The sequence below is a fragment of the Dromiciops gliroides genome, chromosome 6 (genome assembly GCF_019393635.1).
Source record: "Dromiciops gliroides isolate mDroGli1 chromosome 6, mDroGli1.pri, whole genome shotgun sequence".
Lineage (NCBI taxonomy): Eukaryota > Metazoa > Chordata > Mammalia > Microbiotheria > Microbiotheriidae > Dromiciops > Dromiciops gliroides.
In genome coordinates, this window is record NC_057866.1 from 12,354,186 (window position 1) to 12,371,480 (window position 17,295).

Consider the following 17,295-nt stretch of genomic DNA (forward strand, 5'->3'; position numbering starts at 1 on the left):
GGGGGTGTAAGGGGGGGAGGAGGAGGAGGAGGAGGGAGGAGGCGGCGGGAGGAGGGAGGGAGGCGGAGGCGGCGGCGGCGGCGATGGAGGTGAAGCGGCTGAAAGTGACCGAGCTGCGGTCGGAGCTGCAGCGGCGGGGCCTGGACTCGCGCGGCCTCAAGGTGGACCTGGCGCAGCGGCTGCAGGAGGCGCTGGACGCCGAGATGCTGGAGGACGAGGCGGGCGGGACGGCGGCGGCGGCGCGGCCCGGGCGGCCGGGGGCGGCAGCGGTGGCCGTGCGGAGCCCGGGCGGCGACGAGGCGGACGAGGACGCCGACGCCGCGGACGAGGACGAGGACGAGGACGAGGACGCGGCGGCGGCGGCGGCCGCGGAGGAGGAGCGGGAGGAGGGGGAGCGGGGGGCGGGGGCGGCCGAGGAGGACGCGGCGGCGGCGCTGCTGCTGCTGGAGGACGAGGACGAGGCCGAGGATCCGCCCCCCGTCGCCGCCGCGTCCCAGCCCCAGCCCCAGCCGCCGGGCCGGGCCTCCGCGCAGCCCGGGCCGCCCGCAGCCGCCCCGCTGTCCCCGGCGCCGGCCATGGCAGCGCCCTCCCCGCAGCCTCCGGAGCCTCCGGCGCCGCCGCAGCCCGGCCAAGGCCAGGGCGACGAGGACGCCGAGCCCGAGGCCGAGGCGGCCTCGGCCCCGGGCGGCCAGCGCGACCCGGCCCCCGCCTCCAAGCCCGGCAACGACGACGAACCGGGTGAGCATCGGCCGGCCGGCGGTTAGTCCGCGCGCCGGCCTCGGTTTCCCTTGCTGTAAAGAGGGGGGGGGCGCTGGGCTTGCAAGGTCGCACCCCGAACGTGGGCCTCTTTCTTTTGCCATAAAAGGGGGGCGCTGGGCTGGGTGGGTTTGCAAGGTCGCACCCCGAACGTGGAACTGTTTCCTTTGCTGCAAAAGAGGGGTGGGCTTGCAAGATCGCACTACTGCTCAGGGCCTCGATTTATTCGTTTGGAAAGGGGGGCGCTGGGCTGGGTGGGCTTGCAAGGTCGCACCTCTTTCTTCTGCTGTCAAAGGTGGGGAGGGCGCTGGGCTAGGTGGGCTTCGGTGTCTCTTCCTGTTCTCGCCAGTTACACTGGGGGTTGTGCTAAATCGTCTCTAAGCTCCCCCTTCCCTTTTATTTTTTCTTTCTCGTTAAAGAGTCAGCGGAAGGATGGGTTTTGGTCTCATTTGGGGTGGGGGGCGGAGCTTCTATCAGCCTTGATTTTCCCTAATGCAAAAAGAGGGACTAGGGGTTTTTTGGCGGGGGGAGGGAGGGGGAACGGGGGACGTGGGGGTGTCATCTTAATAATTTGTGATTTTACTGGACAAGTCTCTTCCTCTTTCCTACCTGTTTCCCTGCCATTTTTACTGCATTCTGCAATTTGATGGGCAAGCTCTGGCCCGCTCTGGGTCTCCTGTAATTCAATAGACTGAACAGGAGCAGTTCTATGGATGGGGTGTGGGTGTCGGCGAACTTCCAGGAGCCCTGCTCCAGGTGTGGAGAGATGGCCTCCAAGACAGTGATCTCTCAAGGAGGGTTATTGCAGGGGCCGGTTTGGCCTTTGTGGGCCCCCCTGTCCCCCCGGGATGGATGCCACTCTCCTGGAACTGCCTGGCCACCTGTGGAGTACCCAGCCTCCTGGAGCTCCTGGGAGGGGAGGCTCATCCAGTAAAATGGGGTTTCCCTGACTAGCTTACCCCCAAGTCTCTGCTAAGCCTGGCATCTGGGCAGTCAGGAAACCCATAGCAACTGGGGCAGTGGCAGCCTCTGCCTTGCTTCTTTTGATGGGGTATCAGGTTTAATAGTTAACCAATGGGACAGACAGGCTTAATTGATCTGAGGTAGGCTACTTAATGTTACTGACACTGGGCTTTACTTTGCCTCCCTTCTGTTCAAATGTGAACATTTTTATTGAGATACCAGATGGGCTGTTTGTGGAGGTTTACATGGGTGAATCTTTCTTTTAAATGAAGCTCTTGGAAATGGAACTGATTGAGGTGGCCAACTTGTGGGATTAGTTAAACTGCCCCAGGGAATCAATGACTTTTTTTTTTTCCCGGTGAGGCATTTGGGGTTAAATGACTTGCCCAGGGTCATACAGCTAGTAAGTGCTAAGTGTCTGAGGCTGGATTTGAACTCAGGTCCGGTGCTCTATCCACTGCGCCACCTAGCTGCCCCTCAATGACTTTTTACTGTCAAAATGATTGGTTGGATGCATAAACATCTGTCATAGTAAAGGCAGGGTCTAGGAGTTGTCTCCAAATGGGCCTTTGGAAAGTGGGTTTTTGAATACCTCTTTGAGTCAGGATCAGCTCTTTCATAAGGCAGGAATCTAGATGGTTATTATTACATGGGGCCTTTCTAAATAAACACTAACAGGTCCCTTTAGATGGGTCAATTAAGTATCTTCTATTTGTAACCTATCTCCCAGGCACTGGAAATAGACAAGTGAACAAAAGATACAGCACAGTTGCTTAATATTCAGTGGCCCTGAATATGAAGGAATCATTTAGCTCCTGTCAGTCATAGGAAGGCTCAGGTAGCTACACTCCAATTAACAGAGCACAAATGGGAATCTCTCTCTTCCAAATCATGTATCTTCGGGCTTGTGACTTTGTAAAAGATCCAGTTTATCAATAATTGGGTGCTAAGAACAGAAAAACATCTTCCTGCCCTGAACTGTGTGCACCCATTCTGCAGGGTTATTTATGGGTCTGCCACTTAGGCTTTGCCCTCGAAGCTTGCACTAAAAAACCATGATAAAAATATAGCCTTGGGGCAGCTAGGTGGCACAGTGGATAGAGCACCGGCCCTGGACTCAGGAGTACCTGAGTTCAAATCCGGCCCCAGACACTTAACACTTACTAGCTGTGTGACCCTGGGCAAGTCACTTAACCCCAATTGCCTCACTAAAAAAAAAAAAAAAAAAAAAAAAAAAAAAAAAAAAAAAAAATATAGCCTTGTCTCATGCACCTGAATCCATCTGCTATTTGTAGGGAAGCTGTGGCCACACGTTTTGAAATTGGGGGAAGGGATTTTCTATTTCATTGAGACCAATTTGTCAGTGAATGTAAGCCTTAGAGCTAACTTGTCTAGCTGGAATCCCAAACCAATCGCCTGAACCCTTAACCTTTCTGGGCATTTCTCATTGTCATATATTTGAAATGTCCTTGTCTGGGCTAATTTGAGCAGATGAGTAAGGAAAAGAAACATGGGAATTCTCTAAGTTTTATTATCAGTTGCTAACATCCGAACAGATAAAATTCTGGACAAGACCAACGAGGCTTCCTTGGTTGGGGAAGCCCTAGGAATACTCACTCTCCTGCCATTCTGAGAGGTGGGAGGTTGGTTTGAGAGACTGTTTTCTTCTCAGAAAATTGTTAATTTTCTTTCCTTTCTGTAGGAGATGATGAGGACAGTGAGAAGTTGAAACCTACTGGTTCCAACGGAGAGCGTCGTGGGGTCAAAAGACAGCGAGATGAGAAGGAAGAGCATGGCCGGGCTTACTATGAGTTTCGAGAAGAGGCTTATCACAGTCGGTAAGAGCAAGCTCTCCTTTAATTGCCTGGCATCCCTGCTCTGGCTCTGATGGACCTCGCTGCTGTTCATTGAAGTAGTTAGATGTTAAGTGCTTCCTTTGAATTGGGTTCATTGGCCCCCTCCTTCCTTGTCTGGGATGACACTTGCTCTCGCCTGGAAGTTTGCAGGCTCATACAAATCTTGATCAGAGAAGTGGACGTGGTTGGTCCAATCTGTGGTTTTTTTTCTTTTATGCGCAGCTCAAAGTCTCCACCACCCCCTGAAGAAGAGGCCAGAGATGAAGAAGAGGATCCGACCCTTGTGAACCTAGACACGTGTATGTAGGAGACAGAAGAGGTGGAGGTGTCAACCAGGAGACCTCCTACCTTCCCTCTGGTTTTACAAGTGAACCTGTTGTCGAGGCACAGAGCTGCTTGGGAGCATAGCTTTCCAGGCTGTTGTTGCATCTCTTCCCCATGTAATCGGGTGTGTTCTGGTGATTAGAGGCTCCCACTGGGCTGACGCCATCTCTCCCTTCCCAACAGATACCTCGGATCTCCATTTCCAAGTGAGCAAGGACCGCTATGGGGGCCAGCCACTTTTCTCGGAGAAATTTCCCACCCTTTGGTCTGGAGCGAGGAGCACATATGGAGTGACGAAGGGGAAAGTCTGTTTTGAGGCCAAGGTGGGGTGGCCGCTCTTGGGGGTCCTTCCTCCTCCTCTTCCCTTGCCAGTGAGAGGCCTCTAGCCCTTCTGGGAGAATTAGCAAGGCCAAGGGCCCAGTCTCCTCCCCCCCCCCATCCAGCGCCCCCTAGTGCCCAGGCTTGTGGGCAGCGGCAGCTCATCCCTCAGAAGGAGCCGGGCCTCAGGGCCAGGGCTGCTGAGGCTGTGTGTGGGGTTGGCCTCGTGACCAAGGCTTCCCTTTCTGGTCTGGGCAGGTGACTCAGAATCTGCCGCTGAAAGAGGGCTGCGCCGAGGCGTCCCTTCTGCGAGTTGGATGGTCTGTGGACTTCTCCCGCCCACAACTGGGTAAAATCCCTTTGTCCCCTTTCGCTGGCACCTGGAGCAGGGGTCCTGTGGGCAGTCGGAGGGGAGGGGCTTTTCGGGGGTAACTCTGCTCCTCTGTTCTAGGTGAAGATGAATTTTCTTATGGCTTCGATGGCCGGGGGCTAAAGGCAGAAAATGGGCAGTTTGAGGAGTATGGCCAGGCCTTTGGGGAAAGTGATGTCATTGGCTGCTTCGCTGTAAGTTTCAGAGAGCAGTCCAGTGATGGAAGGGCGCTGGGCAGCGGCCCTCCTCCTGACTGGCCAGCACTTTGGCCGAGGGAGAATTCAGCTACGCGAGCACGTTCTCCTCCTTGTGCTCAAACGCTGGCGGCGGCTCCAGCTCTGCTGTGGTGCTTGTCCTTGCTCGTTACAGAATTTCGAGAGCGAGGAGATGGAGCTCTCCTTCTCCAAAAACGGAGATGGTTTGGGGGTGGCTTTCCGGGTCAGCAAGCAGTCCTTGAAGGGTCGGGCCCTCCTGCCTCACGTCCTCTGCAAGAACTGTGTGGTGGAGCTCAACTTTGGTCAGAAGGAGGAACCTTTCTTCCCCCCTCCGGAGGAATTTGTGTTCATCCATGCTGTGCCCGTGGAGGAGCGCCTTCGCGTTGCACTGCCCCCCAAGAGCATGGAGGAGTGCGAGGTCTGGGCATGCCTCCCAGCGCTCCCCGAGAGAGAGAGAGAGAGAGAGAGAGTGTGTGTGTGTGTGTATGGGCTGAATGTGGGTATGTCTGGGACGTGGGGGGGAGTCTGGGTGTGTCTGGGTGTGGGTGTCGGGTCAGTGTTTGGGCTCCACTACACCCGTGGAATGATTCCCTCCCTGTTGCTCTGCAGGTATTACTGATGGTGGGACTACCCGGGTCAGGAAAGACCCAGTGGGCATTGAAACATGCACAAGATAACCCTGAGAAAAGATACAACGTTCTGGGAGCTGAGACTGTGCTCAATCAGATGCGGGTAAGCAGGGGAACCCTGTGCTCAAGGCCCTGGGACACTTGTCATCCTTGGCAGGCTTGTCTCCAGGCTTGGAGAGGGACCCCCTAGGAGCTGCAGCAGGCCAGAAGGGCTGTGGCATTTGCTGTTTATCTCCCTCTCAGATGAAGGGGCCTGAGGAGCCAGAGATGGACCCCAAGAGCCGGGACCTTTTAGTGCAGCAAGCCTCCCAGTGCCTTAGCAAGCTGGTCCAGGTGGCTTCGAGGACAAAAAGAAACATCATCCTGGACCAGGTAGCTCTCCCACAAGCACTTGCCCTGCAGTCGAGGCTCCAGCCTTCTTGGGCCCCACATGTTTGGGACACAGAGAGAGGGGCAGGGCTTTGAGTCCCTCGTCTAATGTGACCAAGACCGAGCCGCGGCTGCCCGAGGGCCCCAGGGTAAAGCAGGTGCACCTTTGTGCTCTCCTGTCCCCAGTGTAACGTCTACAACTCTGGCCAGCGGCGGAAACTGCTCCTCTTTAAGACCTTCTCTCGAAAAGTGGTGGTGATCGTCCCCAATGAAGAGGACTGGAAGAAAAGGCTGGAGCTGAGGAAGGAGGTGGAGGGAGACGACGTGCCGGAGACTGTGATGCTGGAGATGAAAGGTGCGCATCCCTGGTTAGCTTCCTCCTCCTCAGCGGCTTGAGGAACCCTAGAAACCTGCTCTTTGAACTGAAGGGAGCTTCTGTTGGGTGGATGAGAATGAGGCTGCAGCCAGTGAGGCCCTGTCGGGTGTGGGGATGAGATTAATGGATGGCGATCGTTGAAGCAAGCTATAGCTCTGGCTGGCAAGGTTTGATGCAAATAGGTGCAGAAAAAAGGGTGTTGTCACAGGGTGCCCTGAATCCTATCATCTCGGCTGGCCCTCAGTGCTCTTGCCTGCTGAGTGCGTCAGCCCCGTCCTTAGTGCCGGGTCTGCTCTGGGCATGCAGGAGGGAAGCCACCAGAGACAGGTGTACGGGGCCTTCTCTCCCAGCTGCAGGGAGGGTGAGCGTCTCTCCCTCTTGCTTTGGAAGTGGGCTTGGAGCCAGAGAGCTTCGTGCGTAGGGTCATTTCTGGTCCCTTAGGCATTCTGGTTGTTGTCTGAATAAAACGATTGAGCAGCTGGGTACACAGTGTAATGGGACACCCATCTGCTAACTAGATGGGTGGTTGGTTATTTTAGGGCTTCCCCCCCTAAAGACCCGTCGCCTTTGTCCCTGGAGCAGTACCATGGCAGAGGCCACAGGGGCTCTGTTTTTCTTAGAGGGATTCCTGGTCTCCTTGCTCAAGAAATTGACTAGGAGACAGGGAATTGGCCTAAAAAAAAATTGGTGTCCCCCACCCCTACAAGGGGGTGCCAGAGGCAACCCCCACACTCCCCTCCCCCCATGACCTAAATCTCATTGGATCAGTGAATGGCTTTGTATGTGGCTACTTGAATTTCTCCAACTTCTTGGAAGAGTTTGCTTTGCTTTCTAGCATGTGAGTTGGCTACGGTCAGAGTCACTGCCCTTTCTGGGTGTACGGGCAGCCTTTGTTCAGTTTATGCTCACAGGCATGGAAGTCATGGCCTCCTAGCGGCTGGAGCTAGACCCTTGGGGTTGAGTCCAATTCCTTATTTTGCAGATGGGGTTTAATGTCTTGTTCTGTTTGCAGAGAACCTTCAACTTGGCTAACCCACATTTAGGGTCAGCCATCGATAAAGTTTATCTGTGTAAAGTTGGGGGGTAGTGTTACAGGTGTCAGCGAGGCAAGTGATAGGGGATCGATTCCTTTTGTTTTGGCATTTTCAAGAGGAAGAGAAAGGGCCCTGGATCATCTATTCTACTCTAAGCTTCCCCACCCCCCTTTTTTAAAAAATTCATAGCCAATTTCTCTCTGCCTGAAAAATGTGACTATATGGAGGAGGTGACCTTTGGGGAACTGGAGAAGGAGGAGGCCCAGCCTCTGGTCACCAAATACAAAGAGGAGGCGAGGAAGCTGCTGCCCCCTTCTGAGAAGCGCACAAACCGCCGCAACAATCGTAACAAGCGCAACCGGCAGAGCCGAAGTCGTGGCCAAGGATCTGGTGAGTGGGGGCCGCTGCCAGTGGGAGGGCAATCGCATCCTGGCCAGGAAGGAAGAAGGGGTAGTCTACTGGCCTCTCTCTGCCTCCACTTCCTAGGACGGCTGACCATTGTGGGGCCGGTCCTCTTCTCTCCTGTGCCTTTGAAGGCCGCTTGCTTAATACTCTGTCATCCCTCTGGAGACCCCTTGCCCTTGGAGCCTTCTCCTTGTGTGTGGAGGCTTCAGGGAAAGGGGCTGTCTCTGGACTCTGGCCCTCAGGCTGGCCTTGTTTTCATGTGTTCCCCCCAGGCTAGTCTGGTGTGATGGGAGCTTGTCTCATGGGCTGAGCCTTGGTTCTGCTGCTCAGTCGGTTGTGACCAGTCTGTATGTCATGAAGTGTCATTCTGTGAAACTGAGGCTGGGCAGTCATGGTCTGAGGATACAAAAGCTCGGCGACAGTAGCTGAGCTGGGACGGGCCCATACTGTCCTGGCTTGCCAGCCTGCTGAGGAGGCTCTGATTGCTGCTGTTTTTACATCCTTCACCCTAGGAATGAGGGGGCTGAGCCCACCTTTCTCAGTCCCTGTGGTGTCCTCATCACAAAGTTGGCAGAACTTACGGAGGAGCTTCCTGAGCAAGGGGATAACCCTTCTCTGCTCTTGGGTGGGGTCTTCAGACTGTGGCTGGCCTGGAGTTAGCTGGGCAACAGGCACAGGTTCCCCTTGGACCCTGTTGGGGCTCCAGCTCTTTTCCTTCTGCTGCCCCCGGCAGCTGTCTGAGAGCTGTTCTCCATTTCTCTTGCAGTCGGCGGGCAGCGCCGGGGCTACAACAACCGGGCCTATGGGCAGCAGTACTGGGGGCAGTCTGGAAGCAGAGGGGTGAGTGTAGCTCTGCTCCGGCTCCTCCTCCTGGCAGGACTGTGGACTAGATTGGAAGCTCCTTGAGGGCAGGGCTAGCACAGTGGCCACATACAGTCGGTGCTTAATGTGTGCCGACTGGAGTTCTGTTGGCTTGGGAGGGCCTTGTTGGGACATGGCCCAGGTGCTGGATGCTCGAGAGTCCTCCTGAGCCATGCCCCTCCCTCTGTCCTTGTCACCAGGGTTACCGCAACTTCTATGCCCGATACAGAGGGGACTATGACCGTTTCTACGGCCGGGACTATGACTACAACCGATACCGGGATTACTACAGACAGTATGACCGGGAGGTGAGTGGAAGGGAGAGATGGGGGGGGGGTGCCTCAGGGGCTGGCCTCGGGTCACTGGGCTATCCCCACTCTCTTCCAGTGGCAGAACTACTACTATCAGGACCGAGACCGCTACTACAGGAACTATTACGGCTACCAAGGCTATCGGTGAAGGCCCAGCCCTGGCGCCTGCTGGCCTGGGGGGAGGGCAGGAGGGGGTGCCGAGGAGGGGGAGAAGGCAAACCAAGCAAAACTCTACATTTTTTTAAAGTTTGTTGAAAAGAATATTGTCTTATTCTATAAAACATTTCAAACCTAGTTAGACATTTGTAATCAAAAACCTTTGCGCATAATCCAGCCCTAGGAATGCCTGGCCTGTCCCTGCAGTGAATGGGACTGGCCAGGCACTGTGTAACCCTGACTTGTGACATCCTGAGGCAGCTGGGCTGGCAGCGAGGCAGGGGAGAGGTCCCGAGGGCTGGGACTGGGGACAGGGGCGGTGGAAATAAACAATTGGCTCTGATTGATCATCCACACCCCTAACCACTTGTCCTTTCTTTACTGAACTTTCCCTCTCGGGACATCTGGTCTGGTGGGCTGTTTCCCCGGCCTCTTGTCCTTGTGCCACTGGCCTTTGGGCGACCATTGTGTGGGATCGCCAGGACTGCTTGGGTCTGGAGCAGTCCTTTGGTTTACGCCTGTCAGTGACCTTTGCTGAAAGCTTGGTGAGTGGGAATGCTGTGGTAGCTCAGCCAGTGCCCATCCCTGTCTTCCAGGGCCATGCCAGGGGTGCCCCCTGAAGGCACCCCTGTGCAGTGTCCACCTTCTTGAGTCATGGGAGGGGGGACATTTCTCAGGGTTTCACAAACAAATGCAGCAGGATTCTCGTATGGGTTGGATCGTGTGCAAAGGGCCATCCTCCCCCACTGTGATAAACATTGGACCCAGGAAGGGGTCTTGGGTGGGGTGGATAAAAAAAGGCTCTATGCAGGCAAGGGCCTGCCAGGAGGAGGAAAGGCACTCGCGGGCATGTGTGAGAGTTCAGTCGGCCTCCGTTTATTGTCAAAGCCTCTATTTTCTCTTGGTTCTTTACCAAATGGGATCAAGCTGTTGGAGACATAGCATATGACTGTCGGGGGTGGTGAGGAAGGGCCTCCCCCTAGACTCTGGGTCTGGGACCGTTGCCCTTGGGTTCTCCCTTCCTGCTCAGTATCTCCTCAGAGGTGGCCTGGGCTGGCTGGCCTCATTCCCACTCGTCTCCTGAGCGCCTCCCTGTCTGAAATCGTGTTGGAGGAAAGGGTTGGTCTTCCCATCCCCTTCTGTGGGAGTAAGACTTGGCACAAAGCCAAGTCCTGACTCTTAGTTCTTCCCATGTCCTTGCCAGACACTGGCCCTGCAACTGGCATCAGTCAGGGGCTGACAGGACACCTGGGCCCCTGATGTTGCCCTAGAAAGGTCAGTGACGGTGTCTGGAGGCAGACATGCCCGGCCATGGGCTGGCTGACCCTCAATTCTGATACCCACCTTGCATTTGCTTAGTGACCACTGTCCTTTGTGAAAGGCCTGGAGCTCTCCCACCACTGGGGGATACAAGGGGGAAGCCAGGAGATGGAAGGAATAAAACAGCTACCCCCAGGTCAGTTCAGACCAAGAGATCCTCTGTCAAAACAGTAACGTCTGCTTTAAAAATCAATTTTAAGGGAAACAGAGACTGGATAGTGGTACCAGAAGGCATCGCTGGCCTTGTTCTTCCTAGAACGCTTGTTCTGTGTTTTTTCTGAATGTCTGTCTTAGTTACTGTAGATGGAAAAGCTTGTGAGAAAAATAAACAAAGCCTGTGAATATCTTTATAAAACCTGTAAAGCGTCATCAGACATGACCAGTAAAAGAAGGGAAAAACTGTCCGTGTGTCTTTGTTTACAGCTGTTAATTCTACCCCCCCTTGGTCTCCAGTGGATTTCCTCCCAGTCTCTCACCTCCCTGCCTAAGGCACCAGGGGTGGGCCACCTCAGCCTGCCCCATGTACCAGAGGTGACCATGCCAGGGGGTTCCTAGGAGGGAATGCTGGGGGGGGGGGTAGGAGCGGCCCTCCCTCCATCCTCCCCGCACCCCTCTCGGGGGGGTTTGCGGGGAGGGGCTTAGCTGTTTTCTAAGCAGCTCGAGGTCCAGCCCTTGTGACTTACTGCCAGGTGGAGCTGCCACCGGTTACTCGCAAGCCACGCCTTCCCTGGACCAGGCGCAGCTCCAAGGACCGGCACCGTGGTCCGGGTGCTCAGGCTAGGGGAACCGCCCCCGAGGCTGCAGGCAGAGACCTTTGGAGGGCGTGGCCTCCGGAGCTCCGAGGGAGGGGGGGGGGAAGAGAGGAGGCTCCTCCTCTCACGGAGAGTGGGGGAGGGTCTGGCGACCCCCTCAGCCGAAGACCCCCCACCCTCCACTCCGGCCAGCAACAGCTGACAGTAGAGGACCCTGCCCTCAGTATTCCCTCTTTCGGGGCTTGTGTTCCGTGTGGCCCCTTTGGAGATGCTCCTTCCTCCTCCGTGGCCTCAGTTTCCCCCTCCCTAAGGCGTGGAAATTGGAAGTTCCCGACCGGAAGGCTGGCTGCAGAGATTGCGCACTACGCACGCGCAGCTTTCGCCGCAGTCTTCTCCCGCAGGAGGGGGCGGGGCCACTCCGGAGGGAAGGCCCCGCCCCACAGCCCCATGCCGCAGTCCGCGGGGGCGGGGGGCCGCCATTTTGAGCGCGGGCGCGGGCGGGACCCCGTCGGGCAGGAGGAAAACTAGCCTGGGCGCCGCCATTTTAAGAATGGAGTCCTCCAGGGACGCTCCCCTCACGCCCGAAAAGTACCATGTACCGGCGGTCTGTGGCGGCGGCCATCTTGGGAGAAGGCGCGCTGTGGGGGTGGCCATGTTGGAGGCTACGCTCGCCCCTCCCGGAAGCCCCTCCCCTCCGTGGCTCGCCCCGCCCCTGCGCTTCCCTGCACCGCCTCCCCCGCGGCCGCTCTCGGCGGGGGTCCTGTCGCTCCCGGGCCCCATTCTCCCCGCCCCTCGCGCCCCCCTCCCATCCCCCCTCCCCGCGGGCTGGGCGCCCAGCAGTGGGTGTTCGCCTCGTTGAGTTCAATAAGGGCGACGCCAGAGCTCCTTCCGAGAGCGAGTGCTTTTATTCCTCCTTCCAACAGCCCCCGCTAGGCTCTCGGGGAGTCCCGGCCCCCTCCCCCTCCCGGGTCTGCGGCCCCGCCGGGGAGGGCGGTGCCACGGTCAGCCCGCGGGCAGGGGCTGCGAGGCCGCCCCGCGAGGCCTCCTCCGCCTCCGCCCCCTCGGCCTCGGCCCTCCTTGGAGCTGTCCAGGGTGGGAGGAGAGACGGGGCCGGGGGCTGACTTGTACTTCCGATACCCTAGGGGGATGGGCCAGAGTTTGGAATGGGGAGCAGCTTCAGGGACAGCTGGACGGGTCCGGGCGGGGTAGGGTCAGGCGCTCAGAGGAGGGCACAGAAGAATTTCTTCTCCCGGAAGGGGTTCTCCGAGGTGGGCACAGGGGTGATGAGGGGGTCCTCACAGGCGTGAGCATCACAGTATGTCATCAGGTCGGCGGCTGCCTTGGATACCTGGGCACCACCGGGGTGGGGGTGGAGGGGGGTGGAACTGTGAGCCAGGAGTCCCAAGGGGACGAAAGCCCCCTCTGCTCCCAGTAGAAAGCCACAAAACAAAATCGCTGAGGTCCGCTCTAGCTGGTCCCACAGGGCCGTGGATGCGAAATTCTCTTGCCAATCAAGCCCTTACCCAGGTTTCTGGGCATAGCTTTCCCTCCACCCTAAAGAGTCTAAAGAAGACTCCCCCTACCCAATATGAGCCTGGAAGGCAGCTCGTCCTCAAGCGAGGAAAGAATCATTTGAGAGAGGGACCTCTAGCCCCTCATCCTGCAGAGATTCCCCAGCTGGACCAGGTTTAAGAAGGAGGCGGAGGGTCCCACCCACCTTTATCCGGCACATGCTGGCTTCTATCTTGAGCTGCTCCACCAGCTTGCGGGCTTGTCCAATGCTCATGGTGCTGTTTACAGGGGTCTCTCCTTTCATCCTGGCTCTGAGGAGAGCAGAAGGACAGTTCAGAGCATGACAGGTGGGGGGTGGAGAACCATGCTCTCATTGCGCTAAGAAAGCCGCAAAGCCCAAGATGAACAGCACCCCCGTGGTCATACCCTCGCCTGTTTCTCGCAAAATCACAGGGTCTCTGAGATAGAAGAGACCCCAGAGGCATCTAGTAGTGCAAGCCAGACCTGACCAGAAATCAATCACCCACACCTTTTGGACAAGATTCGGTCTAAAAGACCACCTTTGAGGGAGTTGTGGACATTTGTTCTGATCTCTGTTTGTGAGCCTCTCTTTCTATGACTGGGGGGAGGGGAGGTTGGAGTTAGGGTGGGACCAGGGTGGTTAAGAAAGATTGTCAGATAATCCGAATCCTTCTCCGCGAGCCTTTCAACCCCTCTTTCTTCCGTGGTAAGAATGGTTGTGAGAAGGGAATGTGAAGGGCACGAATTTACTGACTTGCCACATCTTCCCTTATTCAGAACTGTTAAAATTCAGCAAATGATTTATGTGTCATTTAAATCAGGATTTCCTGAAAGGATCAACTGTCATCCTGGCATCCTCAGCATCCTGGAATCCTCTTGAACTGGAGTATCTGAGGGATGTGGAGAAGAAAGTACAGTAGCCTCTGCCCACCCCCGCACCACTAACTACTGACCTGAAGCTTTAGTTGGCTGCAGATCCAGGGGTTTTGAGGAAAACAGGGACCCCTCTGGCTGAAGTGGGTGGCTCGCCCTGTTGCCTGGTGGTTTTTGATGTAGATGATAGAAATAGCAGATTCGGGGAGAAAAGCAGCTGTCTCTGACAAGGGAGTGAGAGCTGGCCTCTGGTCCTTCAAGGACTGGTCCCAAGCGATACAATGTTAGCACTGCTTGTCTGGACCACTATACCTGAAGGATGAAGGATGCTAGAAGGAGTTGCTCCCATCCCGGAACATACCAATTGCCCAGCAAGTGGGGGAGGCTGACAGGCAGCTCCTGCACTGGGTGGGCACCCTGCACCAGTCAGTGACTTAACTCCCTCCCCTCCCCTGTCACAGGCACACTGAGGTGATAGTTGGAATGTTTCTGAGAGGGCCTGGAAGGAGCCAAGGCCAAACTGACCTCCCCCACCATCCCCATGGTGGTCTGGGCCCATGGCATCTGCTGCAGTGGAGTCTGTGCTGGCTGTAGGGGACCCTGCTCATTTGGAAATCTGACATCAGCTGGGCGTTTACTTCCCCCCCCCTTGTCCTCCCTTCCTCCTTCTGCTTCAGCATTGTCATCCCCTTGCTCTTAAGTCCAAGGGCCCCAGTGCCTTCCTTCCAAACATAGGCTTACTCATAACCCCCTACAATGGGTGTGAGGTTACAGGTTTTATATAAATTCAACAAATATGTATGAAGTGTGTGTGCTTTATCAGGCTCTGGCTTAGGATTGGGGACACGATAACAAAAACAGTCCCTTTCCTCGTCCCTTTCTATTCTTCTGTCAGAGATCTAGCTGAACCCCATTCATTTTACACATGGGAAAGTAGAGGCCCAGAGAGATGAGTTATAAAAACAACACCAAGGTTTATTAAGCACTCTATGGACAATTCTCATTTGAGTCTCACATCTCATCAAGCTGTTATTAAGAGCCCACTTCGATCAAGAAACTTCACTAAGTTCTAGGGACACAAAGGTAAAACCTAAGTAGTCTCTGCCCCTTTCAAGGATCAATTCTGTGAGGTAGAAAGGTAAGTGGGGTGTGGGGAGTACTGCAGGTATTATTCCAATTTTGTTGATGAGAGAACCTGATGAGTGACCCTTAGTCACTGAGTTAGTAAAAGCCAAGATTTGAACCTTAGATCTCCCAAGTTCATTCAATTCAATAAACATTTATTAAGTACCTACTATATGCCAGGCACTGTGCTAAATGCTGGGGATACAAAAAGAGGCAAAAGATAGTCCCTGCCCTTGTGGAGCTTACAATCTAATGGGAGAGACAACATGTAAATAAATGTATCCAAAGCAAGCTATATATATAGGATAAATAGGAAATAAAAGAAAAGCACTGGAATTAAGAAGGGTTAGGGAGGGCAGGTAGAGCCTTCCAGGCATGGGGAATGGTCAGAGAGAATGTCTGGAGCTGAGAGATGGTGGGTCTTGTTTGTGGAACAGCCAGGAGGCTGGTGTCACTGGACTAAAGAGCACTCTGTAGGGAGTGTATCAGAAAACTGGAAAGGGAAGAGGAAGCTAGGTTTTGAAGGACTTTGAATGACAAACAGAACATTTTGTATTTGGTGAAATTATTGGACCTTCTGTTTCAGGAAGGTCACTTTAGTGGCTGAATAAAGAATGGTTTAGAGTGGAGAGAGACTTGAAGCAGGCTGACCCACCTACAGGCTATTGCAGTAATCTAGGTATGACAGGATGTGGTCAACACCAGGGTGGGGGCAGTGTCAGAAGAGAGATGGGGATCTATTCCAGAAATGCTGCAAAGGTGAAATCGACAGGCCTTGGCAACGGCTTGGATATGGTGGGTGAGAGATGGTAGGAAGATAGAAACAGGACTTGACAAATGACTGGACATGGAGGGGTGAGTGGGGAGTCAAGGATGACTCCTACTTTGTGAGCCTGAGGGGCTGGGAGGCTAGTGTTACTTTCTACAGTAATAGAGGGAATTGGGGGGGGGCAGCTTAGGGGGAAAGAATGAATTCTGTTTTGGACATATTGAGTTGAAGACATCTCCTAACATCCAATTCCAGATGTCTGAAAGGCTATTGGTGATGTGAGTTTGGAAGTCAGCAAAGTGATCGGGGCAGGAAAGGTAGATGTGACAATCATTAGCATGGAGATGGTCATTTAATTAGATTATTAAATTAAATCCGTGGGAGCTGATGAGGTCACCCAGTGAAGTAGAACAGAGGGAGAAAATGAAGAGGACCCAGGACAGAACCCTAAAGGATACCTATGGTTAGAGGGTGTGATCTGGAAGAGGATCCAGCAAAGGAGACAGGGAGGAAACAGAGAGGTAGGAGGAAAACCACGTGGGTGTGGGGATATGTGTGTGTGTGTGTGTGTGTGTGTGTGAGAGAGAGAGAGAGAGAGAGAGAAATGGAAGGAGAGACAGAAACAGAGACAGAGAGAGGTGGTGGTGAGAAGAGGGTATCAAGGAGGAGATTTTGGTAATCTACTGTGTCAAAGGCTACAGAGAGGTCGAGGAGAATGAGGACTGAGAAAAGACCCTTGGATTTTGCCCTCTCCAGTCTACCAATAATCCCCCCACTGCTGTGTTCAACACTTCCCTCCTTATGTTTTGGCCATCAGTGAGGTAATATGACTGAAGAGACCATGGATATCGAGATCTGAGGGAAAGGACTGAAGACATGGCCCAAGAGAGAGAGAGAATCAGGAGCTGGGCTGAAAGGGAGGGACAGAAGGCCCATGAGGGTGGGAGAAGAAGAGATGGGGAAGAGAAAGAAAGGGGAGAGATCTGAGAAAGAGAGTCCCACAAAGATGAGGATTCGGAACGTGATTCCCCAGGTCTGGTTGCTAGGTTTGCTCAATCATGATCATAGGATTATGTGTCTGAGAACACTTGGGGACTCGAATATAGGAATATAGGGCATCGTTGAAAATGGTGCAAGGCGCTGTCACGCTGGGGCAATCCTGAACATAGGGGAGGTCTGCCAACTCTGTACAAATGGGCTGCTGCTACCAGCCCAGGAATGCCCAACACAACCCAGGAGGGTGGTTAAGGACCTCGGAGACCCTCCAGTCTGACCCTCGTCATTTTACAAGTGGGGAAACTGAGGCTCTGAGAGGGGAGGGGGATGGTCCATCAGATTCACAGAAGAGCCCTTGCATAGTTGGTCCAGTCATTAAATAACACCACCCCCTCACATTTCTGTGGTGCTTTACGGTTTACAACACACTCCCCTGTATTTGCTTTGTCTATACTTTATACTGATAAGTGAGAGTATAGAATGCAATCTTCCTGAAGACAGGGAAACTTTTCCTTCTCATCTTTGCATGATCCGCCACCCGGCACTACTGGCTTCATAAAGAAGTGCTTGTTGATCGACTGAACAACATCGCAAAGTAGGTCGTGCCAGTGTGACGTTCCGCATTTTACAGATGGGGAAACTGAGGTCCAGAGAAAAGAAGGGACCAAATAATGACAGAGCTTGGAATTTTTACACTTTCTCTTCAAATCTCTTTCATCACAACCACCCACGGAGGGAGGCGGCGCCGGATTATTGTCCCCATTTTCAGAAGGGTAAACTGAAGTTCAAAGAGATTATCAGAGCCTCACCCAAGGTTACACACCTCCTAAGGAGACTAGGTGGGTGGGGAGGAATGAGGGAGATCGGGACTTGCGGGGGGGAGGTCTGAGAGGTCGAGCTACCCTCAGGGTACGGGGGGAGGGGGGAGGGGGGAGGGAGGAGGAGGGTCTCGGGCAGAGCAGAGAGGCCTCGCAACAATTCTCG

General features: G+C 54.7%; 2 protein-coding genes across 4 annotated transcripts; one reads left to right on the forward strand and one right to left on the reverse strand.

Moving 5' to 3' along the window:
- Window positions 1-53: 53 nt before the first annotated feature.
- On the forward strand, window positions 54-9,306 carry HNRNPUL2 (heterogeneous nuclear ribonucleoprotein U like 2). Its single transcript, XM_043971136.1, has 14 exons — window positions 54-738; window positions 3,422-3,557; window positions 3,798-3,874; window positions 4,083-4,222; window positions 4,476-4,566; window positions 4,669-4,781; window positions 4,957-5,220; window positions 5,412-5,534; window positions 5,675-5,803; window positions 5,987-6,155; window positions 7,400-7,600; window positions 8,382-8,455; window positions 8,677-8,784; window positions 8,864-9,306. Exons 1-14 carry the CDS (start codon window positions 84-86, stop codon window positions 8,933-8,935), a joined length of 2,352 nt encoding a protein of 783 aa, XP_043827071.1. The 5' UTR covers window positions 54-83; the 3' UTR covers window positions 8,936-9,306.
- A 2,597-nt stretch (window positions 9,307-11,903) lies between these two features.
- Window positions 11,904-13,998, reverse strand: GNG3 (G protein subunit gamma 3). 3 transcript variants are annotated; one of them, XM_043971416.1, is made up of 4 exons: window positions 13,947-13,998; window positions 13,502-13,733; window positions 12,733-12,838; window positions 11,905-12,363 (listed from the first exon to the last, which is right to left on the reverse strand). In XM_043971416.1, the coding sequence occupies exons 3-4, from the start codon at window positions 12,829-12,831 to the stop codon at window positions 12,235-12,237; spliced, it is 228 nt and encodes a 75-aa protein (XP_043827351.1). In that variant the 5' UTR covers window positions 12,832-12,838; window positions 13,502-13,733; window positions 13,947-13,998; the 3' UTR covers window positions 11,905-12,234. The 3 variants fall into 3 exon arrangements, with proteins under 3 accessions (XP_043827352.1, XP_043827351.1, XP_043827350.1); XM_043971417.1 differs by lacking the exons at window positions 13,502-13,733; window positions 13,947-13,998 and adding an exon at window positions 13,057-13,294 and having other exon boundaries at window positions 11,904-12,363; XM_043971415.1 differs by lacking the exon at window positions 13,947-13,998 and having other exon boundaries at window positions 13,502-13,827.
- Between the last annotated feature and the right edge of the window lie 3,297 nt (window positions 13,999-17,295).